This window comes from Hyaena hyaena, unplaced genomic scaffold (genome assembly GCF_003009895.1).
Source record: "Hyaena hyaena isolate Hyena2069 unplaced genomic scaffold, ASM300989v1 scaffold_3, whole genome shotgun sequence".
NCBI classification, from domain to species: domain Eukaryota; kingdom Metazoa; phylum Chordata; class Mammalia; order Carnivora; family Hyaenidae; genus Hyaena; species Hyaena hyaena.
In genome coordinates this window covers 2,375,761-2,398,172 of record NW_024080635.1, presented here as the reverse complement: position 1 = coordinate 2,398,172, position 22,412 = coordinate 2,375,761, and the positions used below count along the sequence as shown (strand labels likewise).

Sequence of the window (22,412 nt, the reverse complement as noted above, 5' to 3'; positions counted from 1 at the left end):
ACCAGGAGCTAGTCATGGCCTAGGCAGCCCTTCACTCCCTCAGGGTGCGAGGAGCAGGACTGGCTGAAGCTGTCGCCCCACCATGGCGGACCACCTGTCCCAGGCAGGCACATGCACATTCTCAACACTCCATGCTGGACTGAGGAGGCTCCTTGGGGACTGGGATGGGGAGTCAGAGGAGGGAGGGGATGGTCAGGCAAGGTTTCATTTACAAAAAAGAAAAAAATGGCATTGGCATTGGTCTTAGGCCTTGAAGGTCAGACTGAATTATAACAGCCAAGGTGGAGGGACTGGGGGTGGTGGAGAGGATGAGAATAAGCAAATGCAGGGAGGTGGCAAAGTGCAAGAGGCGCTGGTGTGGCCAGAGCAGAGAGAATCCAGAGGGTGATGAGGGGGAAAAGATGAGCCTTGATTACCAGGACGTAGGCACCAGGGAGTGGCGGGCCCAGGACCGAGCCCACTGCTGTGGGCCCTGGTCTGATTCATCTCTGTCCCCAGTGCCCTGTGTGGGGCCGGGCACAGTGTGGGGGTCAGTCAAGTTTGCTGAATGAAAAAAGGAGGCGACCAACCATCTTTGGAAGCTGAGCCTGCCCGAGTCCCAGGCAGGACCGAACCCTGCAGGCAGACCAGGCGGGAGGATGGGCGTACCTGGGCAGGTGGCCGAATTGTTGCAGGGCCGGGTCTCCCGCAGGGGCCCGCTGCACAGGGTCCCATAGGGGGAGGACACGCAGGAGCGGGTCCGCACCTGCAGACCCTGCCCACACGTCAGGGAACACACGCTCCACGGGGACCACTCCTCAGCCGCCGGGTCGCCTACGAGAGAGGGACAGCGTCGGCGGCAGGGGGCACCTCCCAAGCACTCAGCCTCATAGGGCTCCTCTTACCCTGACCCCAAGTGACAGGGTAGGCCACCCAGCCCTGCCCACAGGCCTCACGTGGCAGAGATGTGACTGAGCTCTAGGACACAGACACGGACGGGCACACACCAAGCACACACGCCACCAGACGTCACATAGTCGGGCCCCCGCCGCAGAAGAACGGAGGCGGGCCCGGGTTACCTGTCTGTGCCATGTATAGCCCAGGCTCATCTGCAGACCTTGGCCACTGGGTTTTCACCTTCGGTTCCTCTTCCGGCTCCTCACCTGGAACACGGAGGTGGCGGCAGGGGCTCAGCAAAGGCCAGCTCGGTCCTGCCAGAGTGGCGCGGGGAGGGCAGCCTCGCTCGCCCTCCGCCCGAGTGGCTGCAACCAACTGCAGGTGATGCTGAGTAAGGACCAGGTCCTTGCCCCTGCCCCACCACCACCATTTCACAGATAAGGACACTGAGGCTCAGAAGGCCACACAGGACTCGCCCGCAGCCTCACACCCATCTTTTCCTTTTCCTCCTCTTGCCTCAGCTGGCCTGGGGGACACTGCAGAGGCGTGGCCGCTCACATCAACGAGCTCCACGAGGCTTCTGTGCCCACGTGCTCTCCATATCTATCTCCCTTACTCCTCCTCTGGGAGGTAGGGACCATCATCTCTGTCTAAAGATGAGGACACTGAGGACCAGAGAGGGAAGGTGACTTGTCCAAGGCGACACAGCTTGGTGAGCCTGAAGCCCAGGCTCTCTGCCCTCACAGGACTCACTCCTAAGGCCGACACCCAGGACCCCCACCTCCCCCACACACACACACATACACAGGCCGGCCTCTGGGACACGATTCATGCCGAGCCAGGGGCTGAGTCTCAGGCCCGGATTCTGCTTCCCATGCAGCACTGGACTGTGACCTGGAGGTCAGAATGATGTTCCTCTGAAACCCAGGGGCCCAGGGTAGGTGCCTATGACCTGCAGACCCTCACCTCCACTCCCCTTGCGGCTGAGAGAGCACCAGATGCTGCCAGAGGCTGCCACTGCGGCGGCCCCAGCCTCACCGGGCGCTCAGCTCATCACCCTGATTTATGTGTCTGGTCTGGGCCTTGGGAGCACCACCCAAGCACCAGAGGAGGGGCTGGGAGTTCCCATTCTCCAAAGCTGCTCAGACATGAGCTCAGCCAGGCCTTCTCCCACAGACTGGGTCGCACTGATGGGGGCTGACGCGAGTGCGTAGGGGAAAGACCCAGCCCACGGAGAGGCTGCTGGGCCGGTGGGAAGTGGGGACAGGGCTCAGCCCATGCTATCCTCGGACTAGAAGGGACTGCTCTCCCGGCCCTCTCCTATTTCTGAAAGCCAGCCAGGTCAGCACCTAGCAGGCACTCTGGGTTTGAACCAGAGACAACGATGCTCTTCCTGCCCCCTGCTGCCCAGTCCAGGCTCTGCATCTGTCTGTCCAGCAGAAAGCTCTTTCTGAACAGCCATGCAGAGGGCCATCTGGAGCAAACCTGCTGCGCAGGGGACCCTGAAGCGCCAGCCAGCCCAGCTTGTGGTCCCATCAACCCCAGGGCCCTTCCCTCCTGGGATGCGGCCACCCATCCCAGATCTCAATCTGCATTCCCCCCGAAACTCCTCCACCATCTCGGAAACCTGGATCCCGAGGAGAGTGTTGGAGTCGACCATCCTGGATCCCGACTGGGGCACGAACACTGACTAGCTGTGTGGCCTTGGGCAAGTGTCTTTGCCTCTCTGCCCATCTTGACCTCTGTAGAACAATACTTGGGATCCCCCTGACCTTGAGGGCTGACTCCAGGACTCCTTGACCAGAGACTGAAGCCCATAGCACCCTGCTTGGCCTCTGGTGAATGCTCAGAAGGCAGAACCGTGGGTTTCTTTTGACCATCCCCCCCTCCCCTCACAACCCGCAGCTCTCCCACACCCTCCCCTGCCACCCTTCAGGCTCCTGGGCCTCCCTTCAAATAACATCTGCCATCCCTCCGGGCCTCACTTCAGTCCCTGCCTCCGTCAGGACCGCAGAGAAGGTGCCGGTGCCACGCCTGCCAACCCCCGAATCCCCTCACCCAGCCCTTGCACCACACCCGCTCAGCCAGTCCCCAGCCCCGGAGCCTTGTGACAAGCCGCCTTCTCCACGCCCACCCCCAGGCTGCTGAAGAAATCCACAGCTGTGCCAACTGGCACCACTACAGATTCAGGGCTGCATATCCGCTGGGCGCCTGGGGCTTCTCGGCAGCATGCCCCGGCTCCCCGCCTTCCCCACTCCCCACTCTGGCTGGCTGTGCCAGACCTTGACCTCTCTCCTTGAGCTCATCTCTGCCCCCTCTCTCTCTGCAATGAGCTCCTTTATAGAGAGCTGATGCTCTGACAGGGGAGCCCCCGCCACGTCTCGCCTCACCCCTCCAACTCCCAAATTTCCTACAGCCCTTCTCACGGAGGCCAGCCCTCCTCCCGCCCACACCCCCCTCACCTGGTCCTGCATCTACCCCTCCCACCTTCCAGGAGGGCTCTATCCATTACCCTCTGGCTGGGAGTTTGGTCAGCACTGTCTTTGCATGGCAGCCCAAGAATGGGCCCCCATTGGTGCGGGAGCCCTGCTCTGACCCCCCTGCCTTCTCCAGCCACTGTCCTCAGTCTCTTCCTCCCTGTCGGTAAGTGGTCCACAGCTGGCTGTCTGGCTCCTCACCTGCCACTCACATCCTGGCTCAAATGTCACCTCGCCGGGTAATCCACTGCAGTCTGGCTTCTGACCACATCTTTCTGCTGAAACCGTTCTTGACAAAGTCATCAACACCCTCCTTATCGCCAAATCCTACGGATGCTCTGCAGCTTCGTCCCACTTGACCCCTTGGTAGCGCGGGGCCCTGCTGACTGTTCCCGCCTCAAAACGCTCCCCTCCCTGGCTCTCTGGGTTTCCTCCTATCTGTCCAGCTCCTCTGCCCCAGTCTCCTTGACTGCTCTGTCTTCCTGCTGCTTCCCGTACGGGGCCTCCATGCTTCGTCCTGTTTCCACTGCACGCTCTGCACACCCCTCCCCAAGGTTTAATTAGCCCCCTCTGAGGGCTGCTCCTGAGTCACTGTCCCCAGCACCCCACGCCGGGCTTCACTCCTGCGTGGTTTCCTGCCTTCTGGACAGGTCTGCTGATAAGGGGCCCTCAAATTCAGCGTGCGTAAAACAGGGTCACCCCTTCTTCTCAAATCTCCACCTGCTCGTTTGCCACCTCCTTCACCTAGTAAGCTCCTACCTGATTTTCAAAATCCACCTCACGCGGCTTCTCGTTTGTGAAGGCTTCCTCACCCCCCACTCCCCAGGCAGAAGAGGCCGTCCCCTCCTCTGTGTGCCCTGTCGTCAGAGGGTGCCATCTCCCGACCGTCTGAGCCTCCCCGCACCCACTGGCCCCTTGCAGGCAGGCTGAGGACGCCATCGCCCCGACCACGGTGAACACCGGCCTGCAGGACCAGCAACAAACAGCGAGGAACATGCTTCTTTCCCGCCACCCTGCGGGGGTCACTGGAAATTAGCACCTGTCATCCTGAGTAGCAGCTCGGCCCAGCGGCCCTCCACCCAGAGCAGCCCCAGACCTGACGCCCGTTTCTTAATAAACATTCTGCAGGTGCTGTTCAACCTATCACAAATCCGGCTGAGAACCCCGTCATCTAGTTCCTGCCCTGGCGTCTTGACCATCATCGCGTGTGTTGCACCCACCAGCCTGACATCCGGTAAGGCCGGGAACCACGGACATGTGAGAGGGCAGCGTGACCCGCTCTCTGGCCCCTGTGGGCTCCACGTCCTCTAACATACTGTGCATCAACGCCTTGTTGGCCGGTGCTCCAATATAACCAGAGGTGATGGAGGGGCTTTCTAGAATCCACCCTATTTGAAAATCAGAATGTGTCCCAGGCCCAGCTCTTGAGTCCCTCTCCTGGCCTGGCCTCCCACTGCAGGGCCAGAGAGGGGAGGGAACAAGCCCAAGGCCACCGAGTAGGGGCCTCCTACATAGACTTGCACCCCCACCCACCTCTCTGGAAGCGTATTGCCCCAGTGGGTGAAAGCTCGCTCCACCTGAAAGGGAGGACCACCACAGGGTCACCTATTGAAACAACGCTGCAGCTCGGCCTATGCCAAGTGCAGGCCCCAGGGCTCTGAGCACACCCCCCGGAGAGTCTAAAAGGCAGCTGAGCCAATAGGACAAGAAGGGGCCCAGGAAGGGGGAGCTTGTAGGACCCAGGTCCTCACAAGTTCTGCAGTCCACAGGCCCTCCCAGCTGGAGGCCGGCCCTGGGCGTGGATGTGGACGGACCGCTTCCTCAGGACACCCTTCCCTGCTCAACCCCTCATGATTTCTTAACTGTTCCATTTCGTTTGGAAGGAGGTAACATTTACTACACAGCCCCCTACTTGCCAGTCACTGTGTACCTCGTTGAATCCCAATGAGGATGGGTCCTCCCGTGTTACTGATGAGGAACAAGGCTCCAGGGTCACACGCTGGAGACAGGCTGGGTGGGATTCGAACCCAGGCCTGCCTGACTCCTCCGGGCCCGTGCTCGTTCTACTGGGTGGCACTGGCTCTAACAAAAGGCAGTTGGAGCCTCCTCAGAGATGCCTTTCTTAATTCCCATAGGACCCTGACTCACTCCCCTGCCCCACCATTACCCTGTCTTCACACCACCTTCTAATTGCCAGCCCCTGATGGCCTGTCCAGTCCTGTTTTCCTCTCCCCATGGGGCACCAACACACCGCAAGGTCATGTGGGCCAGTGGGAAGGACATGGATTAGAGAGCCAGAGACAGAAGCAGATGTGCTTCTCAATTCTGCCTGTCTTGCTGTGTGCCCTTGGGCAAGTCGCCTTACCTCTCTGAGCTTAAAAGTCTTCAACTGAAAATAAAGATGACACATCCAACCACAGGTTCAGAATTAAACGAAACAGGACATATGGACCTCCTGGGATATAGTAAGCTCTCCATGCAAAGGGACTGCCCCCCCCCCTTCTTGTTATCCACATGCTTTCCTACCTGAGACTAGTGTCCTCTCCCACTTGGAATGCCCTCTTCTACCTACATCTGCCAAAATTTTCTACATGTCAAATGCTGCCTCCTCCAGGAAGCCTTCCTAGGCTGACCACATAGGGGTTTCCATACTCTGGTCCCTTCTTCTGCGGCTGAGACCATAGGCTCTCTTCCACTGCAGCTGTGAGTAACCTAGATTCACCCCTCTCGTGGGCACTGAGGGAGGGTCTAAATATCCCTTGCTCCTCTTGCACAGAGGGCCTAGCTCTGAGCAGCCAGACACAAGACAAGCACTCAGCAGACGCGGGCCAGATATCCCTGAGGGTCCCTCCACCCCAATCACACAGGGGCTGCTCCTGTCCCCCCCCCCCCCACTATGCTGGCACCGGCAGGCAGGGTGGGCACAAAGGCCCCCTGCCATCTGGGCAGGACAGCAGACACCTGCTCCACCGTGCTTTGCAGACCCTGCCCCCCCAAACTCCACACAGGCCAGCCCCCTCAGCCTCCTTTGTCATGAATATGTTAAAAATAACCACGATAATCATCACTTCCACCGGGAGAGCAGTGAGGATTTACAAAGCAGCCCGCCCTCCCAGGGCTCTCTACATCCTCCCTGAGGCCGGCCCTGGAGCCCTGAGTAGGCACCAACAGCTCCCCTTGAAACACGGTTCTGTGCGTCCCTCCGTGGCTCCCCACCCCCAGCAGTGCTTCATGAACCCTCACGGTGCATCAAAATCACCGAGGGGCGGGGGAGGCAGAGGGAGACGGCTTTTGAAAATTCCAAGCTCGACCTCTACAGTCCAATGCAACTGGGTATCCCTGTGAGACCAGCCACTGAGCCAGAATGCCAGTTCCCCTCCAAGGACTCCCTCCCCCGAGCTACTGGTCTATCTGCCCAGCCTCTAGACAGAGCTAGCTGGGACCTCCTCGAGAGCAGGGACCACATCTGACTCATCCCACCTCCCAGTCCCACCTCCCAGATAAAGGCCTTTGCGGCCTTTGCCCAATGGGGGCGGGGTTCCAGTGTCTGGGGATGGCAGGCAGGGCTTTGGGCCAATCTCCCACCACTGGGGGCTCAGACCTCCATGTCTTTGCACAGGCAGCTTCCTCCTGCAGGGCTCCCCAAAGCATGCAGCAGAAAACAAGTTGGGGCGGCTCACCAACGTGCCCTTAAAAAACCCTGCATCGTGGACTGAGGCAGTTACCCCTTCCGGGTCTCTTTTAATTAGGGTGACTTCCTGCCAATCTGCCTGGGGGCGCCCGGGTTGTGCCAGCCGCCTGGACTAATTAATAGGACCCCCTTCCCCTGCTTTCAAACCTCAAACATGTCCCAGTTTGGATGATAAATTATATGGCTGCCTTACTTTTAATCCTTGCAAATGCATGCAAGATAAAGTCTCCGTGTAGTCCGAGGCTTTCACACAGAGCCAGCACGTGCTCATTTCTCTTTCTAACAAATCGAGAGGAAGGATGAACGTCTAGCTAGAATTTGCTAACATGGCTTTGTTTTCACTGAGGCTGTGTCTTCCGCTATCTTCTGCTTCAGATAAGTGATACTCTTTTTCCGTTTAGGATATGAAATTTCTTCTGAATGCATTAAATTTTAGAAGTGATTCGATTTAAAGAAAAATTTCACGGGCTAGCGAATTCCTATTCACTCCTCAAAACCCAACTCAGGATCACCTTTCTCCACCCGCCTTCCCACCCCTCTGTGGTTGAATCCCTCTCTCTTCCTCTTCCCTTGACATCTTGCCCAGATACATCAAGCCCACTGCACTAAGTTATGACAACACGCAGCTACTCATTAGGGATTTACCATGTGCCAGGCACTGTGCTAAGCACTGACCCATATTCTCTTGCTTAATCTTCACCATTAACTCTGTGAATAGCTCAACTATCTCGATTTTACAGGTAATGAAATGGGAGGTGAAGACACTTGCCCACAGTCGCACAGCTAGTCAGTGGTGGGGCTGAGAATTGAATCCAGGGCCAGGCAACCTCAGCCTGTGGCCTTGACCACCACTGTCCACCTAGTGGTCACTCTCCCCCATCAGAGGGCAGAAGGTGCATCTGGTGCACCTCGGATCTCATTCACTCAGAGCCAACCCAAGGCCTGGCACAAACTCCGCTCCAATAAAGACATGAAGATGTGTATGAGGGGTGGGCTGAGACTTGGTCCCTGCTGAGGTGTCTGGGGCAATCTGGGCCTCGCCCCCCATCCTGTGACGGAGCACACAGAGCTCCAGCAGCACAGATCTGGGCTGGAAGGACCTTCTAGGAAATGTACTGCATGTGCTAGGTTCCCCCTCCCCCCACCACGAGAGAGGCCTGGCCTCCCCAGAGTCTGAGCCCTGAACAGGCAGGGAAGGCTGCACTCCCACCACAGGACCAGGCTGGCCAAAAGAGGACAGCAGGGCCTGAGCACCGGGTGGTGAAAGACCAATCTAGGACCAGGTTGGGCAGGTAGAAGGAACTTCTTAGAGGAACTGAGGCATCGCTAGGGAAAATGGGGAAGTTCTGGATAACCAAGGCCAAAGGGCATTCCAGGTGAGGGAAACAGCCCAACCAAAGGCAGGGAGTCCAGAAAGCAGGAGCTCAGGGGCCAGTGATGAGCCCCAGTCAAGGGCAGGGCAGAATTAGAGGGAAGGCTGAATAGCAGGCAGCAGCCAGGTCTGGGGGTGGGGCTGGAATGCCAGGGTGAAGTCTGTGTCATGATGGAGAGTCTGGGGGCTGGACCTGGGAGCTGATACACAGATTACTGGAGGTCCTGAGGCCCCTGTGGGGCAGCCCATCATCCAAGCCACACGGCAGCAGTGCCAGAGTGGGGATTTGAACTCTTGCCCCAGGAATGGGGCCCAGGTGATGTGGGGGGTGGGTCAGCAGCAGCCAGCCAAGGATGGGACAGCGCCTCTGCAGAAGGAAGGGACTGTGGGAGAGGAGAGAGGAGGTCCCCCCGGGTGTCAGTCTGCACAGCCATCTCCACTGGCCAGTGTCCCGCAGGACTGGAGGGTCAGCAGGGCAGGAATCGCAGGGTGGCAGCACCACCTCCGCGACCCGATTCCTGCCCCCGGGCCTCAGCCTCAGCCAGCAGCCGCTGAGCTCCTTCCTGCCTGCCTTCCTTTTCTTCCTCTCTCCCCACTTAACAGATTGCGGCAGCAAGATGGCACAAATTTATGGCTCAACTCACCAAAAATAACAAGAGATCTATCAAAGGCAGTTTGCGTGAAATTAACAGGCGCCTGTACCCTCTTGTCAAACGCACAGGGCTCTGAGGCGGGCCCAGGCACTCTGCTCAGGCACTGCCCACCAGCTCCTCCAGTACGGAACCAGTCCCACTCCCCCTGGCCGTGCCTTCGACTCTACGCAGGGTGTCCCAACGAAGAGGAACACAGGGACTGGCAGAGGGGGCTGGGACGAGGGTCTTACTCTTCCTGTTCACCACCTTCCCCACCCATCTTGCTCTCAATCTGGCAGTGCCACGTGCGAGCCGGTTCTCCCACAGCTGGTACGTGTGTCCAGCTGGCCCAGTGGGGAAGAGGGGGTACTGCCACCAGGCACAAAGGGCCCTGAATCCTGACAATGCCCGTCCCTCAGATGCCCACTGCCACATGGAACAAATTGAGACATATGCCCATTGTCTCTTGCCCCTGAGAGACTGGGCAGAAGGAACGAGCTAGCAGAGAGGAAAAGTAAAAGTCTCTTGCCTGCCAGGGCAGAGGAAGGGGTTCTAGGTGCCAGTGTGCTGTGTGAGCCCACTCAGGATGAGCAATGCCGCAGTGCCCCCTATAACTCCCCACGAGGGCCCTCCCTGCAGGCAGCCCCATGGAGCAGCCTGAAAATATGCCAAGCAGGACAAGGGGCATGAGCAGAGGTCAGGTGTGGAACAGCTGGGAGCCTGGGGCTCCCTGCTCAGAGAGAATACTAGGCCTCATGCCCAGTGACAGCTCCCAATCTCCACCCATCCTCAGTCGCAGAGGCCCCTGCAGAGGCTGTGATGATGGTGGGGACAATGGTGGCCTTCCCATCACCAGCCCTCTCTGATGCCCAAAGACACCCCAACTACCAACCAACTCCTGTTTCCGGCTTCACCCAAGCCCAGCTGGCTGCCCCTGGCTCTGTGCTCCACATGGCAGCCTGCCCGGATGGTGCCCGCCCACGAGGGCAGAGCCTTGCTCCGGCCACTGCAGACCACTGGGCTGACAGACCACAGGGAAGGCCAGACAAAAAAGCCTGCCCTCTGCTGAGCACAATGGGGGACACCCCCCCCTCCCCCAGAGCAATGGGCAGTGGCCGCCAGGCAGGAAGAGTCATAAACCTCCTGATATACGCCTGGCGCTCTCTGCCGATGTTCGACAAAGAAGCGAAATTCAATTTCTTCCCTGCAGGCACTAAATCCCAGGCCAGCCTCCAGGGCCTGTAACCTGCCCACGGCCTGGCTGTCACTCGGACGGCTTCATCGACCAATGTTAGAGGCCAAGCTGGCCAGGGGGAGAGGCCAGAGCAAGGCCACTGGGCACTTGCCACGGATTGGCATGGTGCCAGATGTCTCGTGGGGGAGGCTGAGAATCACCTCCCCATGGCACTGGGAGAGGTCACTGTCATGATAACTGGCCCTCTAATTAGTTCAGAGATATCGCTCCATTTTACAGATGAAGAAACTGATGACAAAAAGATGGGATCCACTCAAGGTAATAGTCAAAGGCAGTGCTGAACTCCAGGGCTCTGGCCTCCAAAGCAGGGGTGAGGACAGAGCATACTCCTCCAATACTCCTCCTAGCAGCCCTCACACAAGACCCCCTGTGGCCCTATAAATACTCTCAGGCAGAGCTTGATGGCTCTTCTGACTTCCCTCCCTGTGTGACATACTCAGCCGTTATCCCAAATAACGGTAGGCCAGCACCCGTTATCCCAAATGGGGAAACTGAGGCCCGGAGAGGGATGGGAACTCCCTTTTAGTCCCAGAGCTGGGGACCAGATCCCAGTCCTGCCTCACTCCCTGCCAGGCCCCCTGGCCAGTCACCGGCCCAGTACCATTCAGTGGGCACACAGGATCCAGATGAGGGCCCGGGGGTCTTTGTCGCTGCAGGACGGAGGGTCGGCAGAAAGTGGCTGTGGTGAGGGAGCTGGGGTGGGAGCGGGAGCAGGCAGGACTCAAGGGCTCGCAGAGCTTTTGCCCAGTCAGCAGGAAGCTCTAGCAGCTGGCAGCTTCGGTCCCAGAAGACATGGGCCCAGAGGGGGAGACAGGGGATGCTGGGAGCTGAGCCAGCCCAGCCCTCCAAGGCAGCCTCGAAGCCCAGTCCTCTTCACCCAGGCACATTCTTCTGCACCATCCTCCACCCTGACCTGGGGGCCACTGCCAAAAATCACTGACCCGTGTGGGCAGGAACATGTCCCTGTGCCCCGCCTGCTCTCCAGCCTCCAGGCAAACTTGTCAACTTGCAGCGCCAGGACCTGCCACGGTCACTCCCAGCTTTGGGCCTTTGTAAGCACTGCTCCCTCTGCCTGGAATGCCCTCACCACTTCCTTGGCTTGGCTGGCTTCCATGTGTCCTTCAGATCTCTGCTTGCTCCTGCATCACTTCCTTTAGGAAGCCTTCCTTGATTGCCCAGTGGGAGGTGGGGGTGGGGAGAGGGTCCTCTCCCTGGGTTCACCACACTGCATTGTCTCATCTCTGGCCCCCATTCACCCAACCAGGCGGCAAACAAGAGTTTGGGGCTAGTGAGGACTAACCCCAATCCATTTCGGGGACCCCAACGCCCGGAGAAGGCTGGACCCAACGGGGACATGGGCCAAGAACTACACACGTGGCCTGGGGATCTGCCAAGACAGGGACCAGAGAGTACCCTCAGCCCTGGACACATCCACCCCACCGGGGGCGCCCTGCTCAAACTCACCATATCTCATCTCAGTTGTGAACAGGTCATTGCTGCTCCCTGAGTGCAAATCGGCCTCAGCAGGTGGGGCCGGGCCCCCAGGCACTAGGGCATTGGACAGAGTGTGGGCAGCGGGCGGGCCCGGGGGCGTGGTGGCGGCCGAAGCAGCCCCCGCCTCCCCGGGGCAGCTGCAGCCTGGCTGGGCGAAGCCACAGGCCCGGCCGGCAGCACGGCCGCACTCCTCGCTCCAGCGGCAGAGCACGCCACAAGTGAACTGGCTGGAGTTGTTGTTGTTGATGAGCAAGACCTCGACGAAGCGGAAGGCCAGGGCCGCGGGCGCCAGCAGGCGTGGGGCCTCCGAGGGCTCTGCCGACAGGCACAGCTGCACGAAGTTCTTGTCGAAGTGCAGGAAGGTAAAGGGGCCCGAGCCGCCACACAGCTCCAGCCCTGCTGCTGCCTCTTCCTCCTCTTCTGGCCGCCCCGCCTCTGCCTCCGCCCGGGCCACGGCTTCCTCTGGGCTAGGCCGTAGGCAGGTGAAGTTGACCAGGTAGTGGTCCAGGGGCAGCAGCCGGGGGGCGAAATGGGTGCACACCTGCTCCTGGCGGTTGAAGCGCAGGTAGAGGGAGTACTTGGTGGGGTCAGGGTTCTCCAGGGTCCAGGAGCAGCCTGAGGCGATGGTAGGAAAGAGGTCCTGCAGTGAGAAGGCCCCGTAGAGCACGCCCGAGGCCAGGGCGGAGCAGGCGCTGGGGGCAGGGTCGAAGGCGGCGGCCAGGCGCAGGGACAGAATCACAGATAGTAAGAGGGGACAGGCTGGGGTCATCCTATGTCCCTTGCCCTGTGGAGAGACACAGTGGTCAGCCGCCCCGGGCACTGCCAGCGTGGGCTCTGAGTCTCCCGTGGCGAGCTGCAGGGAGAGGGCCTCGCGGTCAAGACTCCGGAGTCACCCACGTCCACCAATGCGATCTTAGACAAGGGACTTGACTTCTTGGAGCCTCAGTCACCTTACCTGTAAAATGAAGGCACGTGGGAGAGTGTCTGGAAATCTGTAAGCCCTTAAGAAACAGCAGTTGCTGTCTCCGTCACCCTACGATCCTCAGTCAATCCCATCAGCCATAGGCATCCTGGCCCGACACTTGGGTCTCGCCCCATCCCTCCAACCCAACTTAAATTCTCCAGAACCGTTGCTCTCAGTCGTGGGGTATCGTGATCAGCTGTGAGGCGCGTCGCACAACCCAGCGGTAATTGTCAAAGGAGCAGTGTTTGACAACGATTTGCTTTTTTATAAATCAGAGCAATTCAAGGTTATTCCCAGAACGATGTCGTTCTCACTCACTTGCTTTACTGAGTGGGAGAGAAAGGGGGCGGAGTTACCACCGGGGCGCCGGGGATGGCGCACAACCCAAGCCACGCCCATGGAGGGCATCGCAAGTACCAGCGTCATGAGTATCGCTGCTGTGGCTTTCCTAGTGGAAACAAGGGGAGAGGCATCTGCAAAATGGGTGCAGTACTCCCCTTAAGCCCTTTTCACTTCCTGCCATGGGGCTATCCTCCAAGGCCTGGCTCAGGGTCTGCTACCACCCCTCCCCCCACCAGAGGCCACCAAGCCATGGCCCAGCTCTCAGCTCCCATAGCCCTTTCCTAAAAGCCCATGCCCCCCAGTCATCACCTCTATTCCCTGCCATCTCTCCAGGGCTAGCTCACTCATCTCAGGAGTCTTTGATCTCCTAGGAGTGGAGACCAGAGTTCACTGATTTCTCCCTCACCGCAAAGTGCTACACTAAACCAAACTCCCAGCAGGCTGCAAGATTCAGCAGGTGTGAACGTACTCTGTGTGTGGGCAGGCAACCAGGGCCCAGGCCATGCCCTGACAGGCACTCGAGGAGGCCAGAGCCGAGTGGGCAGAAGCCGGCGGGCAGGGCACCTGCAGGTGCCTTCCCACTCGCCAAGCCAGGACAGAGCCGCTGCCCAGAGCCTGCCCAGCCTCTACGCTCGCTGTCCAGAAAACTGAGCCTGGCACCTGGGCTGGCTCAGCCCTGCCCCTGAAGTGATCCGCGCCACCTCCCTCCTCTGTGCCAGCAGCATAGCTCACAGCACTGGATGGGCCCCTAGAGCCTGGCTGCTCCACATTAGAGGAGAAAGGATGAGGCTCCAAGAGGGGAAGCAGCCTGCTCAAGATCACACAGAGCGGCCCAGCTGGGACCGGAGCCCGGGACCTGAGGCCCCAGCCTGGGGTTCCCTCTCATCCACCAATACCAGCCTCTTGCTCTGTCCCCATCCTCGCTCAGGCTTCAGGCCCAACTGACAAGCCTCTAGCTCTGGGAGCTGAATCACAAACATAGGATAACTCACAGGTGTGGCTAGACTTTCCCAAGAGGCAGTTGCTCCCCAGGCTCAGATTTCCCCATGGCTTTTGAGGAGCCTGAATAGTGGCTGGAGGTGGTGGGGGTGGTGAGAGGACAGGAATTAGAGCCCCAGAATTCCAGCCCCTGTGCAGCAACCGTGGACCGCCTCCCTGCCCCAGATCCCCACCTGCCCCTTCCCAGCCATAGGGGGAAGGGCGGGGTGGGGGCTCAAGCTCAAGGCAGGCTCATTTACTGCGGAGGAGTGGCCCCACCGTCCTCCAAAGACCCGCCTGGAGTTACTCAACAGAAGTCAGAACCTGCTAAGTCTCCACTGCTCCTGCCAGAACTGAAAAAGGGACACAAGACCCCTGGCCTTCCCCGCCCCACATCATGCCTGTCCCAAAACGTTCAGCCCGCCCAGCCTGCTGTGGCACCGGCGAAGCCAGTGGCTGATGATGAGTGACATCCAATCCCCCCGTTGCCCCCAATTATTTTTAAGCAGGCTGCAAAATTCAGGCCATAGCTGTAGCTCAGCAGAGGGGAGGTGGGGGCTCATTATAACTGGCCTCGCCTCCCCCACTTAGAGCAGGGTGAGGAATACACACACACACACACACACACACACACACAGAGGCTTGAACATTGCTGTGCCATGCAGACGTGCACACAAAAGCATGTATGCACAGGTGCATGTATAGACAGGTGTTCGCAGGCATTCAGCATACACACAGACATGCACACATGGGTATAGGCACTCACGTGTACAAGGTATAAAAGAGCCAGACACTAGTACACTAGTACAGAGATGGAAATGTACTCTCTAGTGTGAATATACCCAGGTATTTGGTTCTTGGAGGATTAGCACATGACAGCTAAGTGGCAGGCAGGGTCTGACTTGCTGTTCCTTCCTTTGTGTGTTCCTGAAGCTGGGGGCTCAGACCCCTTCCTCCCAACCCCACCCCCTGGGCCTCAGCTGCTCCCTCGTCCATAGGCCCTTCAAGAAGCACCAGGTCCACATTCTCAGAGCCACAGCCTGGTTTCTCCAGAATTGTACCACCTCCAAACCCTGACCAAGACCCCTCATCCACTCAGTCTCCTTCAGACACTTCTCCTTCACACCAATTCCAGAATTTCACCCTGGATGTGTATGACCCTCGTGGTTCCTGCTGTGACATAAGACCTCTGGGGGCTCTTTTTAAATCTTACTCCACATCCATAAAATAAGGCAAAAAGCCCAGTTTCAAGTCAGAGAAGCCTCTCCTGGGAGGGGACCTGGAAGGATCCTTGCTTTCCAGGCAGCAGAAGTGGTTATTAGCCATGTTCAACCTCCCTGAGCCTCAGTTCCCTGCTCCGTGGAGTGGAGACCATGATCCCTGACCCCCAGGACTCCACACACTTTCTCATTCACCCTTCCAGTGAGTTCCCAGCACAGAGGCTGGCACAGACAGGGTTTGCACACCTTCCCTTCCCCCCTCCCTCAGAACCTCACAAACTCTCCCTGCTTTCCTGCTGAGCTCTGCCACTACCTCCGGGAAGGCCCTCTGGGTTGAGCCATGAGAATGGCTTCGCCACCTCCAAACCCAGCAAGATCACATACGTGCTCAACAGCTAAAGAGGATAGGTATGGAGCTCAGCTCTGAGGAAGAGCTTCCTGGGTCAGGAGGTTAATGGAAAGGATAATCTAAAAGCCTCCTCCCTCAGGATCTCACTGGGCTGAGATGGGGAAGTTGCCTGTTGGCATAATCTCAGTCCCGGGGACCCTCCTCGGGCTACCTCCACCGCAAGCCTGCCGCCCCGCCAGCAAACCTGAGAATGCTACCCTGTGCCCTAGCACACTGAGACCCCCCCTCCCTCCCAGACCCCACAGGCTTGCTCAGCCTCGGGCTTCCCTTGCGCACTAATGAGGGAATAGGAGGCTTTCGCAACAGCTGTAAGGGAAAAGACTGCGAGCTGAAGGGGAGGGGAGCGGGCAGCACCTCAGGGCCAGGCCTGGGTCTCCGGGATCCTGGGGATCGACCCCCAGGCGCCCTGCCGGCTGGGAGCAGCGCGGCGCTGGACGACCCGGCGTCCGGAGCCCCCGACCGCGGGCGGGGGAGGGGCGGCGGGTGGGGGAGGGGCGCAGCAGTGCGCACGTCGGTCGCGTTTATCCACCTGGCAGCTCCAATTCGCCCGCCTGTCACTCACCCTCCGCCTCCCGGGCGCTCGCTGCCGGGCCAAGCCCAGGCCGACACGCGGGCGGGGACCCCCACTCGGGGCCTTCGGGTCCCCTACCCCTGCACTGACCGGCTGGCAGGGTCCTCAAGGACCCCTCTCCCGGAGCTCTGGTACCCAGGAGGATGCACATCTCCATCCAGCTTCTGGATCTGGTGGGCAGGACCGAGAGGAGGGGGCTCCCCGGAGTGCGGCCCCGCCTTCTCCACCTGGCGGAGCGGGCCGCTTCTCCTCTTTCTCAAGGGTCTTTCGGTCTGGGAAGGGGGCCCTCCGCACACCAAAAGGAGGGAGACCCGAGGTGGAAGGGGGGCGGTGCCGCGAGGGCGGCGGGGGAGGGGGAGGTGACTCAGCCGCCCTCCGCCCGCCTCCCCGGAACTTTGCAGCAGCTGGAGCCGCCGTTGCTACAGGAACCGAAAGCTTTTGTTCCCCAATGTCAGGGCTACCCGGGCCGACTGGAGGCTGGGAGGCTGCCACTCCCCGGTGGGACCCAGGCCCAGCCACACTGCCCAGAGGACTTCCAGCCCAGCAGAACGCCATGGATTCAAGCCCTCTCTCCTCTCTTCCTCTTACCCGCCCTTCACCAAGCCACTCATGCCAAAGCCAGGTTTCTTCAAACTCTTGGGGGCCTGAGCCTGGGTCACCCCCTAACTCCAACCTGGAGCACCAACTGTCCTGGAAAGCTCCTGATGGCATATGACCTCCTGGGGAGAAGTAAGAAGCTCCTCTGTGCACCATGTGCTCCTCTGTGGCTGATTTCCCACGTAGGCCCCCCTATTAGGCAAGCCTACCTTTGGGGACCTTGACTTGGGTTTCTTACATGAATTTACCCTACCTCCCCAGCCTTTACACTGGAACCAGGACCCCAGAGACCTTGGCCTGGCTTTCACTGATGACCCTGTGGCCAGAGCTGATCCGAGGGCAGTCCAGTGGGATGGTGAAGGATGGGTGAGGGAGGAGAGAGACTGACGGTCACAGGCTCCCTGGACCCACTCTGGGGAGCTAAAGGTGTTTTCTGGCTTTATTATCCTGGGGGATAGAGTGAAGTCAATAGAATCTGTTCTGCACTTCTCTGGGAATAGGAGTAGAGTGGCGAGGCACCTGACCTTGGCCTTGAAGACAAAACCCCAATAAGCCAATCGCTGTTGAGCCCCACTAGACGCTAGACACTCTATACAATCCAATTTCATTCTTCCAGAAACTATATGAGGCATTTATCTCTGACCCATTTTATAGAGGGCCAACTGAGGCTCAGAAAGGTTATGTAGCCTGCCCAGGTCACATAGCTTTTGAACCCAGGTCATCTGACCAAAAAGCTGAGTTACTAACTACTTACTGAGCTCCATTACCCGGGGGTTGGGAGGGACAGAAGAGGGCAGAGACCAGCTGGACCCTTATTTGGGGCCACAGAAATGCCTACCACACATACCCACCCCAGGCTAGACCTATCCCTTTCTGAAGAGTAATGGGGGGAAGGGAGCAGACAAGAAGAGAAGACAGAAGGGAAGAAGAGGAAGAAAATCTGTCAATCTTGGTCCAGGGAAGACCTTCCCGCAAGCCTCACCACCACCACCATCAGGGCATCCCCAGTACAGAATCCATACTGACCCCTGTGGCAGCCAGGGGGACACTCCCCAGGTGCCTGTTCTGCCCCAGGGCCAGGTGGACTCTCCCCCACCGCCTACACCATGCCCAAAGCAGGCCAAACCCACCTTGGTGCCCACCCCCCACCTAGTGGGGACTGCCATGGGGTACACAGAGGCTCTCTGGGGACACCCGCCCTAGCCCAAACAAACCCATCTAGACCATCTCAAATCCAGAGGCCAGTCTTCCTAGTCCGTCCCTGATGGCTCAAAGGGCCTCTGAATTACTGCTAGGATGAGCCCTGCCCTCCACCCTACCCCACCCCACCCCACCCCCCAGAGCATATGGCCTGACAACCTGGACTGCTCCTGCAAAGCTAGCACGAGGGGGCACCCGGCCTCGCCCGCCAACCTCCTCTTCCCCAGGGACTTCCCAGTGACAGTCCCGCAGCCACCGCTGCTGCTCCGGCTGCGGAAACCTGGGATTACCCGCGGGAGGAAACGGGGCGGCGGGTCCCGGGCTGCGGGCAGGGGGCGCCAGAGGACGCCCAGGGGCCCGGCCGGCAGCTGGCGAGGCGGGCAGGCGGGCAGTATCTCTGGCCCGGGAGCCCCTCCCCCCGCGGGCACCAGACCCTTAGCCCGCTCTGCATCCGCCGCGGCGCAGAGGACTTCCCTCGCACGGAGCTGACTGCGGGAGTGGCCGCCAACTTCACAACCTATAACCTGCCCCCCACCCCACCGCCGCCCCATCGTGCCAGCCCCCAGGGCTGCGGGAGGGTGCGTTTGGTGCCCGGCTCTATGCCCCAGGGGTGGGAAGGGAGAGATGGGGGATGGACAGACTCCGACCAAAGATGGACACAGGAGTCAGGGATGCAGGGCCAGCCGAGATCCCCGCCGGAGAGGAGGGGGCTCAGAGCAGACACAGGGGACGCGGCCCCAAGTCCAGGCTGAGGGGGAGGAGACTTGCAGCAGAGATTGGCGAGGGATAGAGAGACTCCGGGCAGATATGGGGGAGGAGGCAATCGGGACAGAAATAAGAAGGGAAGCATGGTCGGGGTACTGGCGCGGGGAAAGGCAGTAACTATGGGCAGACATGGATACGGACGGGAAGGACTCTGGGCAGAAATGAAGTGAGGGGAGGAGCAGGGTCCGGCATCCAGCCGGGGGGGGGGGGGGGGGCGGTGGATTAAGGTGGAAGACCCAGTCGAGCTGCAGGTTGGAGAAAGGGGCTCTAATCAAGGTGGGGGGCGCACTGCCAGGATCCAGGCAGAGAGACAGAGAGACTCGAGACAGCAGTGGGGGGTAAGGTCTGGGTCAGGATTGTGGGGGAGGGCTTTAGCAGAAATGGGGAAGGGGAAGGGGTTGGAAAAGGGACTCACCGGAGATGAAGGGGGCCTCGGCCCCTGGCTTGGAAGTTCCCAAAGAGATGGGAACGGGTAGATGTTGAACGAACACAGTTCGGGAGGGGGAGGATTCGACGGAGATGAGCCAGGGGAGCGCCCCGAGTCCGGACCGGTGCGGAAACTCGGGACCGCGCCGGGAGGTTCTCGGTGCGGGGCCGGGTCAGGGTCTGGGACCGAACACTCGCTCACCTGGGCGCCGTCAGCAGCAGGAGCGGGGGCCGGCGCTGGCGGAGGCAGCCACAGGGCGCAAGTTTGCCATCCCTAAGGCGGGGGCCTGGCCGGTCGCGGGGCAGCTCGCGGCAGCGGCGCGGAGGGCCGAGGCTCCCGCTCCGCGGAGCCGCGGGTGCAGAAAAGGCGCCGCGGAGCAGCGCGGGGCGGGCGGGCGCCGGGCCGGGCGCGGGCTCCTGCCGCCGCCTCCTCGCCGCGCCGCTCCCCCCCCCTCCGCTCCCCCGCCCCGAGCACCGCCCGCGCCGCGCGCCGCCTCCTATTCGCGGGCGGCGGCCGCAGCCCCGGGCTCCAAAAGCCGGCGCCGCATTCTCGGTCTCAGAGCGCCGCCGCCGCCGTCACTGCCGCCGCCGCCGCCGCCGCCGCCGCCGCCGCCGAACCCGGTTCCTCCGGCCGTTCCGGCCGCTGCCCGCAGCGCGCGCCGGGCCGAGTGACGGCCGAGGCGGGACGCGGCGCCTGCGCGGGCTGGGCCCGGGAGGGGGCGCGCGCCAGGCCGGGCGCGAGGAGCCGCGGGAGAAGGGGCGGGGGGCGGGGGCGACGCGCGCCGCCTCCTGTTAAAGGGGGAGCAGCGCCAGCCGAGCCAAGCGCACCCTCCTCCTCCCCGCCCTGGGCCCCAGGCGCCGGCGCGGGAGAAGCCCCGGGTAAGCCCCCGCCCCGCCCGCGGCCTCCCGGACCGCAGGATGCGGCGATCCGCGACGCCCCTCCAGAGATACCCCAGGGGGCCCGGAGGCAGCTCTCGCAGCCAGGGTCTCTGGGGCCCTGGGGGCTGAAACATTTGCCCCACCCTCCCCCGTGTGCATTGCAAATGGCATATCCCTGTGCATGCAGGTGCCACTCCTGTGCGCCGAACTTTGCATATGCTTATGCACACAGGTGCCCTATGTGTGCACTGCAATGTTGCCTGGCTCGGTGCATGCAATTGCTCCACACATACACAGCGCGATAACATGTGTTCAGGTCTTGAATGCAGGTCGGTTGTTCCTGTGTGTAGAGACGCTATATGTGTGCAAGCTAATTAAGTGCCACGTAAGTGTTGAGTGCTGTGGGTCACCTGTATGTAGGAGCCACGTATGTACACTGCAGTGTGGTATGTTTGGTGCATACTCTAGTGTAAACTGCAATGTTGCATGTCCCTAGGCACGGGGATGCTACACGTGTGCAGTGTGTTACATGTTTTCCGGAGTGCCTGTCTATTCCCACAAGTGCCTTTTCCTGTGCCAGGGGCGCCCCCATGTTGCATCTGTTTGTGTAGAAGCAGCCGGAATGTACAGACCTGCCCCCCTCCCCATGCTGGCAGTGTGCAGTTGGGTGGGGCCAGAGCCCACATGGTGAAGGTGGTTCCCAGGGAGATGCCTATGGCTCGGGGCCCTGGTCTGGTGGTTTTGTGGCCTGGGCATGTTGCCACCAGGAAGGTGGGCAGACCAGGGACACACACTTCAGCCAGAGACAAGTAGGTTAATCAGATCGCTCTGGTCAGAGGAGGAGCCAGCAGGGGGCAGCTTTGCAGTGAGCATTGGATGGTTTTAGGAACCCTACTTTTTAAAGGTTCCTTGGCCAGGAGGGGGCTGAGCCTGGGAGGCAAGGAAGTCCCCAGTCGACCCAATCCCAACGCCACCTCTCCACTGAAGCCCCTTGGGTTGTTTCACCCAGAAGACTAGGACGAGAAGTCTCCTCTTCTCCCCAGGGGCAGTACCAGGAAGAGGCAGAGAGAAAAGCCCCTGTGGCTCCCTCTGCCTCTCCCCCCCACCCCCCCACCCTCGCCCAGCAGTCTCGGTGACATTTGTTGTGAGTGATTGTGAGAGATTATCGACTTTAATGGAAGGAGGTAATAAGGGGCGCTGAAGGAATCTCACCCGTCACCTTAAGGGAATTTATGAGGCTGTGCGAGGCAGGGAGGAGGCTGGCACCTTTCCTTTCCCAGCGGGAGCCCAAGGAGGCCTACGCCTTATACTTAGCACTGGCAGGCAGGACTCCTGGGTTCTTGCTGGGCACTCTCGAACACACCCCAGCTCTCTGGGTTTGGAGACTCAGCCGCTACTGTGAAAGCCAAGCCAGGCAGAACTTGCTGTCTACCGTGTGTGTCAAGAGCCACCTCCAAGGGCAGCGGGAGATCCCAGGCCTCCCTACGTGGGCATTTCGAGGACCAATGGCGCGGCCAGAGTTGATGCCTTAAGGAGGTGGGCAAAGGCGGAGAGAGTGAGTGTGAGTGGTCGGGACATGAGGTATGCACAAAGGACAGGTCCTCAGAAGTTTCCAGGACCCAGTACTCCAGGGCTCCAGCCCCTTCCACTCCCACAGGGAGCCTGCCTCCCTCTTTATGAATATTCACCGAGTTAGCATTTGAGAGACCCAGAGCCCAGAGAACCCCAGGCGGGTCTCCTGCAGATGTACCGCAGCTGGATCCCTAAGGCCCTCCCTTTCCCCCCAAGATCCAGCTGGGTACAGGGTAATGGGAGGGGCTGGCTCTGGAGAGGCAGCAGCGTCTTGTCTGTTTCCGTGTTCCTTGGTAGCCTCTGACTTCTCAACCCCATTCTTCCAGGGTGGAAAGACAGGTGATCGGACTGAGGGAGAGACTGACAGGGATGGTACCCCATATCTGGGGGCTCAAGGCGCAGGCTGGCAAGGGCAGCAAGGCAGCAAGGGCTGTGGGAGCTGGGTGGAGACCAGACCTCCCAGGGGGTGTGCGGAAGCAGGCTAGATTGGGGCCAACCTCCGGAAGGCTCTCCCGGAGGTGCCTCCCGGTATCAGGGCTTCCCCACCTCCTTTCCCAGGAGCCCCTGCCCTTCCAGACTCACTCCGGCGATAATGCCGCCCCGGGAGGACTTGGAGTAATTACAAATCGTTTCCATATTCAAATCCAGCTGGTTGAAGAGAAATTACTTCTCTGACAGCCCAGGCGGGGGTG

At 60.1% G+C, this 22,412-nt stretch overlaps 1 protein-coding gene across 9 annotated transcripts in view; it reads right to left on the bottom strand.

The window, feature by feature from the left end:
* The window catches only part of ADGRB2 (adhesion G protein-coupled receptor B2), a 35,972-nt gene extending 16,410 nt beyond the window's left edge, over positions 1-19,562 (bottom strand). For 2 of the 9 annotated variants that reach the window (XM_039232812.1, XM_039232802.1), the window contains exons 1-4: positions 19,472-19,562; positions 11,768-12,581; positions 1,059-1,142; positions 649-813 (exon numbers count right to left, since the gene is read on the bottom strand). In XM_039232812.1, the coding sequence (XP_039088743.1) occupies positions 649-813; positions 1,059-1,142; positions 11,768-12,566 (1,048 nt within the window). In that variant the 5' untranslated portion in view covers positions 12,567-12,581; positions 19,472-19,562. Of the gene's footprint in view, positions 1-648; positions 814-1,058; positions 1,143-11,767; positions 12,582-19,258; positions 19,308-19,471 lie in introns of those variants that run through there. The other 7 variants (XM_039232784.1, XM_039232823.1, XM_039232858.1 and 4 more) reach the window with 6 other exon arrangements.
* Positions 19,563-22,412: the final 2,850 nt, after the last annotated feature.